The sequence below is a fragment of the Serinus canaria genome, chromosome 4 (assembly GCF_022539315.1).
Source record: "Serinus canaria isolate serCan28SL12 chromosome 4, serCan2020, whole genome shotgun sequence".
Lineage (NCBI taxonomy): Eukaryota > Metazoa > Chordata > Aves > Passeriformes > Fringillidae > Serinus > Serinus canaria.
In genome coordinates this window covers 32,495,916-32,510,029 of record NC_066317.1, presented here as the reverse complement: position 1 = coordinate 32,510,029, position 14,114 = coordinate 32,495,916, and the positions used below count along the sequence as shown (strand labels likewise).

Genomic DNA, 14,114 nt, shown 5'->3' with positions numbered 1-14,114 from the left:
CTCTGAGGACTTCTTTTCTCTTTTTTTTTTTTTTTTTTTTTTTTTTTAATTTTAATCTGGAAATTTCTCTCAGATCCTGAACACTTCAGTAAAGGCAGTCTTGATTTGAAATTCTTGCTGTTTTCACCAGTTGTATTTCTGTATCCCATTTCTGTCTTTGCTGGTTCTCTAACACAGAGACATGTGTGTGACACTGAAGTCCCCTTGTGTTGGGTGGTTATCATCTCACTTATCCTGAAAGCTCTGTATTTACCAGTATTCTTCTTGAAAAGCACACTGCCAGACATACCAAAAATAACTATGGATGAGTGCCCTGTCATGTCTGTTAATTGAATTGCATATCCTTGACAAGAGAGTTCATCTAAACTGGCCAAGACAGCAGAAGGTGGTGACTGGGGAATCTCTCTCTCCTAACAATCTTTTTGAAATGCCAGACCTGATCAGCTGGAGTTGGCATTATCCCTTAGACCTCTTCCTTGTGCTGATGGCAGAGAGAAATGAGCTGCCTTGCTTATAAATTATTTGTGAGACAGCTTTATTTTGAATTACCACATTTAATTCTGCTACTGATGTAATTTATTAGGATAAAATTAGTACAGTGCTTGTTTAGTTTTCGCATTCCAGTGAGCTGTACAATAAACCTGTCTGAAGAAGACATTCATTCAAGGAGTACTATTTTTAAAAAATTTTGTTACTCAGCCTCCCAGGTGCAATTGGAGTCCTCAGCATCAGTCTGATCCCTCTATTCACTAAATACAGTATCACAAAATATGCAGTGTGATGTATAGCAAAATAGCAATGGGATGGTGATTACAGCAATAAGATCTGTCTGCTTGAGACTGTTTCCAACATCTGCTGCATATACATTCCCAAAAGAGCTGGACTGATAGGACCTGAGCAGAATAGACTCAAATTATCATGTTCTAGTTTGTCAGATATGCCTTGAAAATACACAATTCTCTCTGTAAACACACCACCCAAGTAAAGGCTCCTTTAGATATCTTTGCTCACAGACTGGATTTAAGAGATATTATTATTTAAACTTTTAAAATTAGTTTGGGATGTATGGCTTGTAAAAGAGATGGCAAAGAGGGAATATTGCCAAAAGAATTGAGGTAAGCCTGGAGGAAGTGCTGGTAGCAGAAAGCAGATACAATTACTGCTGTCACAACAGGGTAGGATGAGAAAGTAAAGGGGTTTGGGGATAGAGGTCTGGGGTAGGCATCCAGCTGAGTTGGAATTTGCAGGTTCTTAAAAACAGCTCATCTAGCTGTGAATTTTTATATTCATATGACATGTGGTAGCAAGGACAGACCTGACATTAGCAGGTCCTTCCACTCCTATTTAATTTACAAAGACTGGACCTATTTACAAAATAAAGGCGCACATTTCCTGTGAGGGACACAAATCAGCATCAGAAAATTAATATCAGGCACATAACCTTTTTGGTTTTAGAAATCACTCCATCAGTTCATTTTTTTTTTTTCCCATGACTACACTTTTAAGATTCAGCTGGATGGGGTGATGGGACATGTCCACACTGTGCTTTTGCCAAGAAAGGTTGGAATAGGTGATTTTTGAGTCCAACCTGGAATTCTGTGAATCTATGATTTTACCATGAAAAGCCAATTTAATGTAGATAAATGCATATAAATTTAGATAATGTGGATTAAAAATTGTGTTACAAAGTTGTAGAAATCAAATTAATTCTGTTTGCTCACAGGTAAGAATCTGAATTGGCTTCTATATAACTTGTGATGCTTTGTTTTTGAAGACTTAAATGGTGCATTGGCTTTTTGCCTGGCAGTTGTCATGTTGGCTCTAATAGGGCTTAGACAAATAAGCAAAAAGCATTCATTTTGTAAAAGATATTGATGTCAGTTGGTTTTGAAGGAAATAAACTTTCCTATGAGTTGTGTACAACTAAACATAGCATCATGCCTGCAGAGGGGAACTAGAAAGTAAATTTGACTGAGCAGGGCTGAAACAGTCCAGACCTCTTGACAGTGGAAAGTGAAATGTAAGATTTAAGTAGTCAAACTGATAATGTAATTTTTATCTTAAAATAATTCAATTTCTGCTGGTCTGCAGTTCCAAATTGTAAGTGTAAAAGCTTTTCAAGGAGCTTGTTTGGTATTGGCTTTATATCAGCTCTCTTAAGAACTGTCTAGCTGGCTTCCTGCTTTAATAGCTGCTGAAAGTTTCCTGAACTTGTGCAGACCAAGTGTATGGTTGCTGGGCCAGCTTAGCCAGTCTCCTCATCCCTCCAAAGGCTACTTCTTGTGGCAAGCTGATGTAAAAATTCCCTTTACTGCATGGAGCTGACCTGACCACCATTGAAGACCAGGCCAAACCCCTGTAGTACAGAGATCCCAAAAGAAGCAATGGTAACAGTCCTGGAGCTGTGAGGGGAAAAAAGAAAGGAGCTCATCATGAGGCAGGAATTCAGGATTCCCCACTCGACTCTGGGGCTGGGTTTCTTCAGCAGTCTTTCCACTGGGGCTTAGTGTGGAGGGATGTTTCTTCATCATGTGCTGCAGCAGCACATAACCCAATAACATTAGTTATTGGTGCTGATGTCTGCATCTTTCCTCATTAAGTAGCTTAAGACATGCCTAATTACTTAATGCTAATCTCAGAGGCTGAGATGGAAGGAGATTATGTACCCAACCATGCATCTAACATATGTTTCCAATATGTATGTAAGAAACACTCATACTCTGTCACGATGCATACCATTGAAATACTGCATTTGTAGAAGAGGAAATATGGAATACAGTTTCTCTCACAGATACTTGTCCTTTTCTTCCAGCATTACACTGCACCTACACACACTAATGTTCCTCCTTGATGGTGAATCCAGACATGGCAAAAATGTACAACACAAGGATTGTGTCAATTTATCAATTTAATTGCTCATTTTGGCTTAGTTGTTGTATCTCTGATTTTCATTCATGGAACTAGAACTAAAGATTAGTAATATTTTTAGTGAGTTTGGTGTACTTTTGCGGTGTTAATCAGCAGGTAAAAATGGTTTCTTGAATTCTAGGAGCTAGAAGAATGTTTTCATGAAGCAAAAGCACTATTCTTAAGTCTCAGGTGGTGCCCATATAAAAGCAAATATCCACATAGTGGTGACTGATGTTTCCAGAAGATGTATGCATTAAATAGGATGGATATTGAGAAGCTTGGCTAAAAGTGAAGTGTTGGCAGGTACTTGCTGTTTATAATTATTTTGCTTGTACTACTAATTTTCCAACACCTTTTTAACACCACAAAAATGTCTGTAAAAGTTGAGCTAGAAATTTCGATTATTCGATTATCTTTGGTTTGCTAGTACAAAAGATTTGGATAACAGGCATTCCATCTTTGTATGATTTGTGCTTTGTACTCTTGCTTAATAGTCATCCTTCCCTTGCATCTGGTGCTCGATCTTGTGGAATTCTGAGGCTTGTAGAATTTTGTCTGCATTTGGAAGTGGTGATCACAATGGGGTGGATGAGATGGCATATCAAAAGTTAACACCCCTGATCAGCTACAGGAAAGTCATTAAGAGTGATTTTATTGAACCCACTTCCCACAATACCGTGTCTTGTGAGGTGTTGTATTGCACTGAGGGATCCTGAAGAATCACCATGCCTTGGATTTACATTTGGATTCCATACAGTTCTGCTGCCAGTAGATAGCAAGGCAGATTGAAATGGTTTACTGTTAACACCATCAAAATATGTTTTCAGTGAAAGTATTGGGTAACTGAATCTGCAATTTGTAGCAACAACCTTGTGAGCAAAATGTCAGATACTAAACATGTTTTATATCTCTTCTGCTGTTTGAGAATGTGATCAGCTCTGTAGAGATGCAGCCTGCACTTTGAATTTTTCTGGCTCATCTCAGTTTAACATTTTCAGCTGTTCTAGAAGATCTGATTGCCTTGAAAACCTTTTAAAACACAGTCTAATCTTCCTGCTGTTTAATCAGTCCACTCAACCTAAGTAAGCTTTGTGTTCTTCATCACTCAATGTATCACAGATGCACTTCACATGATTTGGAAAGGCATCATCACGGTTGGTTGACTGCACAAAAGAAAACCAGACCTTTTCCCTTCAGACATTTACAGTAGAGCCAGATGAAAATTCAAATGCTGAAAGCTGCTTCCTCAAACAGTGACAAAAAGTAGTCATGAGCGAATGAGAGCTCAAACACTTCAGTCGTACTTAGTTCCACAAATTGGTTTCACTTTTGTTCGAGCTTCCTGTATTTTGCCAGCTTCTATGTGTTCAACAGCGCGCTATGAACAGCAGAAACAGTTGTTTTAATTTTGTGATCATGTGGCAAAGCAGTAAAATATCTGCAATGTATTTCATGGACAAAGATTCCAAACTGTCTAACTTATTTCAACAGGCAAGCAGTCCTACAACAGGAACAGCTCCCAGGAGTCAATCTCGGTTGTCTGTCTGCCCCTCCACTCAGGACATTTGTAGGTATGTGCTGAGAAAAATATGCTCTTATCTGGCTGATACTTGTTAGTTGCTTTCATTAAATATTATGTGGCTCTTGCTTCTGCTTAACTTTATTCATAATTGAAATAGGCTTTAGTTTTCTTATGATCTCTGTTTTGATTTTGTTTTTGTGTTTTAGTCTTATGTTTTTCTATTAAAATTCATGTTCTCATTCTCATCCTTTTCTTTTGTTTGTTTTTTTTGTGTGTGTGATTTCTCTTTCCACCCACCCTTACCATTTCCATCCCTTTCCTTTGCTTACTGCTTTGTCTAGATCTACTACCTTGCATGATTTGTCAGAAGATGAGCTTGAACATGCAACCTCTGTCATGGTGCTGGCCCCTGCTAATAGGGAGCCTGGTGGTAAGAAACTCATAAAACGAAGGTTTAGGCGGAAAAGAGAGACTGGAGACAATGGTGAGCACACAGAAAAGCAAGGAAAGGGGAGAAACTGTAAATTGCATCCTGAGCCTCCGAGATCCAGCTGGAACGCATCCGATTCATCATCATCTTCGGATGAGAGTCAGTGGGCTCAGGCTAGGAGGAGAGCAAGAGAAAAGGCCAGAATGGCCAGGAGAGGGAGAAGAAACAATAGATCATGCAGCAACCAGGATGGGTCCTCAAACAATAATGCTGTTGAACTTGTCACCTTGGGGACAATGGGAAAACAGAAACAAGAGGTGTCTGACCCTGAGAATCCTACTTTAAATCACCGCCGAAGGATTCTGAGGCTTAAGGAATCTCAGTCTTCAGCATCATCTCAGGAAGCGAGGATTTCCTCAAGAAAATGTGGGAGAAGCAAAGAGAAAAGCTACCAGCGAGACCGGCAGCCTGCACCTTTCCTTAGACACACGAAGGAGTCCTTTGCAGAGGCAGGCTCTGGCAGCGATGCTCTGGCAGCCCCAGACCATGGAGCACCTGCTGGGGCAGGGCCCACTGTGCCTCATGCTGCTCAGAAGCCTCCAGTGCTCTATGATGACTGGTCTGATGATTTAGAAGTATGCAGGTTAGTCCCTAATAAGAAGGATTTAGCATTCTTAAGAGGAGTTTCTCCCTACCACAGTTTAAGTGCCTTTCCCTTGACTGCTTTCTGTCACTATTTCTCAGTAATAAACTAGGCTAGGCAGGCCACAGGAAATAACAAAGAACCTTTGCTACAGAGAAGTTAGCATATCTCAATGTGAAGAGATACTTCCCTTATTTAAAAAGAGTAGTCTTACAAAGGAATCAAATGTTTGTCTTTGCTCCATGAAGATGGACCCACTCTGTCCTCTGGCAGAGTATTGTTTGTTTTTTTTTAAATCTCCAGCCAGAGGCAGGAGAACAGAGCAGGATGCCAGATAGCTCAAAACAATGGGATATGGAGCTTTTCCTCCTTATGTGATCAGTTCTAATCCAGCTTTGGTCCCCCAATGTAATCTTTCAATGACTTATATGAAATAAATTTATGGTCTTAGAGTTGCCATTATCTCAGGAAGCCAGTGGATGGTGCCTGGAGATCATTGTCTCCAGTGGGGCATAACTTGTCTGTGATTTTGCACTGGCAAACACCTCCACACTGTGAATGTGTGTGGGCTGTTAGTTCAGTCACCCCTCTCCAGGATTGGAATGGTACAAAAGGATAGAAATGGTACATTGGGCAGAATAAGCCATAAAATAAGTTTTGGGAAAGGAAAAGCAGCACCAAGAGTTCTCTTTAGTTCAGAAGTTCAGGCCTCTGACAATCTGATGCCCTGGTGTGAAGCATGCAACCAAGAAGGTGAGCATTTTACCCTGGAAATGAGATGAAGCTAGCCACTTCTGGGCTGACATCCAAATTTGAAGTACACAGCTGGGAACACTTGAGTTACTTAGTTCAGTGGTAAATGAAAATGCACCATCCCGTAAGTCTGACAGAACTGAAACAAGTATTTCCTTTTTTTCTCCCTCCCCAAACCTGTGAGCCAGCATTGGCTCTCATCTACAAAGTGACAGTCAGGCTTAGTTTCTTCATATGGTAACCCAAAACTTCTCACTTTTCTTTGCTGGGAAGAATTTGCGTGAAAATGTAAACAGAGGATGAGGAAGTTCATGATGCCACATCATGCAGCCTCACAGCATGCTCTAACTTAGTGAAACACTGCAAGGATCTTATTGCTAAAAAGAAAAAAGGTAATATGCAGGTATTTTGTGGTTTTTTTGCAGCAGAAGATATAAGCCATTACTAACACAGCTAGGGCTATGCACTTCTTTTTATACTTACCAAGCAAAGCCACACATTTCCACTGTCTGTCCATTGTCTGTCTTAATAATTTAAAGTTCTTCAAAGTCCAGCTGTGTTTGTCCATGAGTTTATGTATTAGTACCAGGCTTGGGTTCTCTCTGTCTTGTGGAAATGCCAAGAAACAGCAACATTGGTAATCCATGTTATTGTTATTGAAATTTATCTACAGGGCATGATGCAGAGGTGCACACAGGTAACTACCACAGCTTCAGTGTTGTCTTCTATTTCTGAACTACTCAGATTGAAGAGCCAGTGTAGTACAGGCAGTGCATACATAATATTTGATCATTTGATAATTGTTGAGAGGATGAGCTACCCAAAACCTGAAAAAAACCGCTTCAGCATGGGTCTTCATATGGGCTTCATTGTACTGTAGTAAAAATCACACAAATAAATAAGTAAATAAAGGTTTTGTGGGGGTGCGCAGATATACACACACATATTACATATATATGTGTGTGTATATATATATATATATATATATATATATAAGTACAGTTCTGTAAATACATTACATAGATTAGTCCTAGTTGTTGCCCAAGTCACCAAACTTAGAAATTTCCTTTCAGATGAAAAGTGAATCGCAATCTTTTATTTTTCTTCTCAGCCCACTGAATTTTATTATAAATTTTCAGGTACTTTTTGCAAGACCTGGAGCTCAGTTCAAGGATGGACCTTTTGGATGTGCATGTAGACTTTTCAGCCAGGCTCGTATTTAGCAGAGGAAAGTTGAAAATTTGTGATAGGTTGTGCCCTTAGGCACATATCAGCATATCAGTGGAGATGTTCTTTGAACAACCAGCATTAAACTTTATATGGTTGATGATGAGACCTGTTCTGCAAAATTTCTCAAGGCAGTCAGAAATGCATTTTTCTATGTCAGAGATAATACTATTTTTTGTTGTTGTTGTCATCATCAGATGTATCATAACGACTGTAAGACATCTAGGAAAAACAAGGCCTGTTAATTTTTTATAGCTGATAATTTGTCTTACTTAATCAGTTTGTAGACAGCTGAAGAAAAAGGAAGATATGCTTTTACTACCAATTCAGAACAGACTGCAGTTTCTATTTCTCAGGACATGTCCATGCACTTCATTGATTCGTGATCAGTGGTATGTTTTCTTTTTAAAATTCACAACCTCCAATCTGAAACCCAGATAAATAATTGGATGTCAGTGTGGATGTGCACATATATTCCCGTTTTTCTGCGTGAGAAATGGAAAAAAGAGGGCGGTTTTGTCAGGTTTATGCTAAGACTGGGTTAGCATAGCTGGCTGTGATGTGGAAAATTTCTTTTCCTGGGGGGTTCCTTCAAGCTTTTCATCCTAGCTATTCATGTCTTTTTGTTGATATGACAGCACTGGCTGAGAGGAATGGCCCTCACCTAAATGGTATTGTGTGGAAACAGCAGAGGAACAGGGATGATAAACATCTCGTGGCAACAGATATTTTGTCTTTAGTTTCTGGGTAGGCAGCTTTTTTCCTTCATGCCCTCATGGGTTGCTGACAATTTCTTCACTCTGCATTTGTCAGCATGAGCTGGAATGTGACAGTGCACACTCAATTCCAGTATAAGCACGTTAGTCAGATAAAGTATAGTACCGTTGTGCAATATGTGCTTCAGCTAGTCTAAGGGGAACCTCTTGGTCACTTCAGCAAGTTATTTGCCCTTCTAGTGTCACTGATTCTTTCCAAACTGCTGAAAAAATGTCATGGCGTCAATCCTGACCTTTACAATCTCTTCCCTGGACATCTACTTTCTCCTGAAGTTCATTAGGAAGCAAGGTTTCTTCTTCTGAGGTATAACATAAGTTCTGGCTGTGCTGAGTTGTTTTGGCACCTAAATTGATTTATTTTTATTTTTTAAAGAGTCACAGGATAGACTTTCTAAATCATACAGTTAGAGACCCCTTTTCCTAAGTTGCCCGGTGCCTGAGATTTTCTTCCTATATATTTTATCCAGGAATTTGCCATGGCTTGAGGCACAGCCTCAGAAATAGCTGTCTTTGGTCTGCATGTGGAAAATCTCCCCAGAGGGAACAGCTGTGTATTGGATATGCCAAAGTGAATGGATTGTGAGCAGTTAGTCCCATGGATTTGCACATGGAAATCACTAAGAAAAGAAAATTGAGTAGTTGATATCACCACTAGTTGATCATAAGTTCTTTGTGTATTGATTATGAGTATATCTTGTGGTATTTTATTATTGATGATATAGCTGAAAGTTATTTTCTGTTTAACTAGTCAGGGTTTTTGGTGTACATTCTTTTTGGACTGCTGATTCAGTCATTTCAGCAAAAACATAAGCACTTAAGCAAAGTGGAGTGTCTCACTTTGAAAAAAAGAGGCTTACTGGAAGTCAAATTTTTTACTGGAAGTCAAATTTTGATTTTGTTGAATGAACTGTGAATGACTTTCTGCAGTCAGGTATAATGGCAGGCCCTCATTTGAGGAGTAGGGCACAACAGTAGGCAAGGGGAGAAGTAAAGGAGATGATGAGGTTGAACTCATGAGATCTGCAGAGTATATTTCAAGCATAATTTTTAAAAATCAGTTTTCAAAATCTAGCGTGTTAATTAAAAGGCCATTAAAAACTTAGGAAAAGACTATTATGGGCATTTTTCTGTGTTAGCACAATTATGGATGGGAAGAAATAGTATATACTGCACCTGACAAGAGGCAATATGATTATGTAGTTTTCTCTTGTCAAATCAAGTGTTTTAGCAGGGTTGTCTTTTCGTAATATTGTTTAGTAGGAGATGCAAAAAATTTATTTTTCATGAAATTTCTTACATTCTGAAATATTCAGGTAGAAGAGTGCTCATCAGATCAGAAGACAGAAAGGTGGTTGGTAGGAAATAAGTCCTTGAGCAAGAAAAACCAGAAAGTTCAACAGTAGATAGATATATAGGTTCAAATTCTACCACTGATTTTTAACACTCATTTTCAATACTTACACTGAAACTTTGATGTTGGACCCAGGGAGGAAACTGTAATGCAGAACATGTAGGCTTGAAATACCATCCAGAGCCTTCTAAAATCACCATAAAATGGGAGATGCTCTACTTGCAGACTGTGATGTTTCTCTGGAGGGTTTTTAACCTGTTTCTCCCTGGGATGTCAGTGTGTACCTTGTGATCTCAGGATGTTAGGAGCTAAGTCTTTGAATCTTGTCCTGCATGTTGATTCCTCACCCCTTTCTCAAAAAGAACTGTGACTGCTGCTTGCTTTCCTGCTCAGAGCTTCATTTTTTGCAAAGTGACTTTTTGATAGGGATCTCCTGCTTTTTGAGGAATCTCCTCCTCTTCTTGATGGTCTGGTGGTTCATCAGTCTTGGAAGCAGTGTGAAATTCTGGTTAATTCTATTATCTGCCTGATGGTTCAAATCCCCATCTGTCACCTGTTCAGCCATCTGGTTATGCAGTCTCTTTTGGAAGCTCTCCATGATTCACAAGGATGCAAGGAGAGCCAAAGTAAGGCAAGTATGTCTTTGTTGTGATTAGGCTCACTTGTCTGGGGGAGAACCGAGTCCTTCTTTCTCTTTGTTCTTTCAGAACTTATTATTATTTTTAATGGAAATAAGTGAAATGGCACAGCCTCCTGTTAGAAAGTTACCCTTAGTTTTAAGGGTCCCATTGTTGAATACTTAAAGCTGGCATATTTTGTGTGTGGAGTTCAGTTCCTTAAAGCTTTGACTTTCACTAGGTGGGTGGGAGGAAATCTATATCCTGTTTTGAGATGCAGTCCCTAGTTCTTTTGGTGCAGTAAATCTTGTCAGACATGTATCTTGCACTAACCATGCATCTGAGGCAGCAATTACTTGTAACTCTTTAGCTATCCTATTTATCACCTATAAAGAAAGATTAATAGAAATACAAGGAATGTCTACAAAATAAAATATTTATGTGCTTTCGCTAATGTTGTTTGCTCTTGGGGCTCTTACAAATTCTCATCACTTTTGCAGAAAGGAAGACAAATCTTTATGAGCTAGGCCCTTATGAAATTCCACTAGTGTGTTGCAACACTTTAAAAATGGTTTTTCCTCTAGTCAGGTAAAGACAGCTGACTGTATGGCATAATGGAAGGGCAGGAGTGACAGGGAAGAGATAAACAAATGGATTACATTTGGTGTGGAGAATTAATGTGCCTCATTCACACCACGTTTAAATGGAGAGGAAGACCAATTTGTCATTTAGATTGCTTTGTGATTTAGAAGTAGAAAGAATGGAAATGAGATTTAAAAAAAGAAAAACCTGTTAAATGAAAGCAAGAGAAACATGGCACTCTGTAGCCTATTGCAAGGTGAACATATTCAGTGAATTTAATCTTTTTTTTTCCAAGTGATGAACCATGCATAAGCAGAGTTCCAGATTTTTGTGGATTCTTTTTATTAATGACAGTTACTTGCTGTGAGTTGTTCATAAAGCTGTTTAATTTTAGATTCTAACTATCTAGAAGTACCGTAAGGAATTTATAAATTGGCAAAAGAGAAAATGACCTTTTTTGGACAGAATAGTTTTCCTAAGAAAAAATCAAACAGTAGTGACAGCAATTTTGTGCATCCCTTTGCAATTCTGGGAAATTGGATCCTTTTAGTCCAATTAAGATAACCTAGGAGCTCATGGCATTTCATGCTGGCAGCTAATAATCCCCACAGCCGAAAATCAAATCCAGGGATTCACTTGCTCCAACATTTTTCAGCTCTGCTGTTTCTTCCTGACTAAGCTCCCTTTAGCAACAGTGATATACAGTGATGAGATGTACCCATCACACAGAGTAAAAAGTTTTCTTTGCATAACCATTATGAGCTCATATGTGCTTTCCAGTGAAGGGCAAGATTTTCAATAATTTCTCACAAAAAATATTTCTGGAATAGTTATTATCTTTCTTGAGCATATTTATATGGAGAAAATATTTATCTCTTTTAGTAAGGAAATCTCTTAAAAGTTCCAAAGTATTTCTCTTGTACCGGTGTTCTTCCATCTTCAGGAAAATGACAGTGTGGTTATTAGGCATCTATGTTAATTTAGTTCTTTTTTGCCTATAAATTGCATCTCAGTTGGTGTAGACGTGCCACAGTCACAAAGCTGTAGCTCCTCCTAATTTGGTGAGTGATGGGCCTCCATTAGTTCAGATAAGGAGCCTGATTTTGAGGCACATCTGATCAACCTTACTTTTGCCATGGTTTAGACCACACTGAGAATTAGTCTCAGAGTGTATTCCTGGTCCAGTCTAAAATCAGTTTCAAATCAAAGAAACACCCACCAGGATGGGTCTGGCATAGACACCCCAGGTTTTAGCACTAGCTGCTAGTTTTTCAAGAGATCTGTTACAATTTCACTGTAATGCTTGTTAGCATGGACATAGCTGTACAGCTCCCAGAAAATTAAGGAACAATACAGGTTTTATGTAATTACATCATCTATAGCCCTTAAGCTTTATTTTACACCATTATAAATGATGTAAAATAATGGCATCAGTATGCCCATGTACATTATCAGTATGCCTCCATGTACATTTCCATTTTTTAAAGCCTCAGAGGACTTCCCCTACATTTTAAATTTGTTAATGAGGGTAAAATTTGACCTGGTGTATTTTCAAGGAAGTCTATAAAATCTTCTGTAGCTAAACCCTTGGTCTGCATGTAATGGCCAAAAAAACTTAACAGTTTTCCCAGGTACTGAGACAGGGAGAGCATTTGCAAATATGGGATCCACAGAGAGTTCTGGTGATGCAGAATTACTGCAAACACTATCCCTCCAGCACTGCTCCTGGTGACAAGGTTCTCAGTGTGGCTTACAGCTGAAGCAGGGACATGCTGAATGATTCTTCTTCTTCATCACTTCCTTTTGGCCATAGTCATCCATGGAATCAGCTGGGTGGATGCTGTCCCAGAGGAGCACTTGCTGGCAAAGTAGGAGTGGAGCACTAAATCCCACAGGACTCCTGCAGAATAAGTGTGATTTCCACTTCACTACAGAGAGACAGGGATCAGCCTATTTTTTTTAATTTCCAAGGAGTCAGGTGGATTAGTGGATGACAGGTTAGGGAAACTGCTGGGTTTCCAGTGAGGATGGAGACTGGCAGCTAATCTCTTTAATAAGAGTAAAACTGTTAACTGCATGTGAAGAAAAAGCTACAAATCTGCTGGAATCTGCCTGTATCTCCTCCAATAAGCAGCTTAGATGTTAACCATCTAGATTGCAGTTTCAATTGCCATGATTTTGCCAGAATAAATAACTGTTGGGAAAACCTGAAAGCTTTCCAAGGGATTTCCTTGCTCCATACTGATTTTAGACCCTTTAAACTGAGATTATGCTTCTCTGTAGGGAAAAATGGAAATATTTGTCTGTATGGATATCAAAAAGTCTTAATTTGATGACAAATGAAGGTCAGGCATCCAAGATAACTCTTGCTGATTTTCTGAAAATCAGCTAAAATCCAATGATCTTAGGAATGCCTGCAAGTTGTAGACTGGTTTTATACTTCCCTTTCTGCATTTTATCTTTTGCAATGAACAGGACCATGGAAAACATGGGAAAGCAATTAATAGTCATGGAATTTAAGACAGTATGACAACACTTAATTCTGAAGATGCCTCACTTCTGAGTGCTTACTTTAGCTATATCTCATCATTTTGATCTGATAAGAAATTCCTTTTGTTTATTTATTTGTGGTGGCAATATGTTTTGTAAGGAACATACAAAAGCTCTGCAACAGTTTTTATATGAATTATGAAAAATCTTTCACAAGTACTGATATTTTCAATTTTAAAATTATGGGGTTTTTTTTCTGAAATATATTTTTCTTCATTTGTTGCATTATATATGTGAACCTGATGTTTAAGAACATCTTCAAAGAATGTTTATGCTTTTTGGTTTTCATCTCATGTATGTGCAGTGTTGGCATTACTTTCTGTGTTTGGTGCATCTGTTTGCTGAAGGTTATAGAAAAAGTTTGTGCTAGAAAAATATGTGCTGGGTAATTAAAATAATGATATATAAACCAAAAACTTGTGCATAAGGATGGCAGCACTGTCAGAGTATTGTTTCATAAGGATTCACAGTGAGTTTTATTGCAAGAATTATAGATAGTCTGTGATCTCAGTGTGTAGGGATATGTTTGTAGGTGTATACAAATACGCACACAAAATTTTGTATGTCTGGATCAGAAGATCATCGAATGGCTTACATATCTCTGGTGTAGACATGATTCATAGAGCAAAAGCTCCTTTGGACACTTGTGCTCATCTTTTCCCTGGAAAAGAAAGGTCCTGTTCCATGGACAGGAATCCTTAAAGCACTAAGCTGTCAAAAAAAAAAAAAAAAAGTCAAAGATATTTCTCTATA

At 38.6% G+C, this 14,114-nt stretch overlaps 1 protein-coding gene and 1 long non-coding RNA gene across 3 annotated transcripts in view; one reads left to right on the top strand and one right to left on the bottom strand.

Moving 5' to 3' along the window:
* Nucleotides 1–14,114, bottom strand: part of LOC127059594 (uncharacterized) — an 876,248-nt gene that overhangs the window by 255,732 nt on the left and 606,402 nt on the right. The window lies entirely within an intron of this gene.
* The window catches only part of MARCHF1 (membrane associated ring-CH-type finger 1), an 82,801-nt gene that overhangs the window by 47,946 nt on the left and 20,741 nt on the right, over nucleotides 1–14,114 (top strand). The window contains exons 3-4 of one of the 2 annotated variants that reach the window (XM_050974225.1): nucleotides 4,402–4,481; nucleotides 4,774–5,505. In XM_050974225.1, the coding sequence (XP_050830182.1) occupies nucleotides 4,402–4,481; nucleotides 4,774–5,505 (812 nt within the window). Of the gene's footprint in view, nucleotides 1–4,247; nucleotides 4,482–4,773; nucleotides 5,506–14,114 lie in introns of those variants that run through there. The other variant, XM_050974226.1, reaches the window with a different exon arrangement.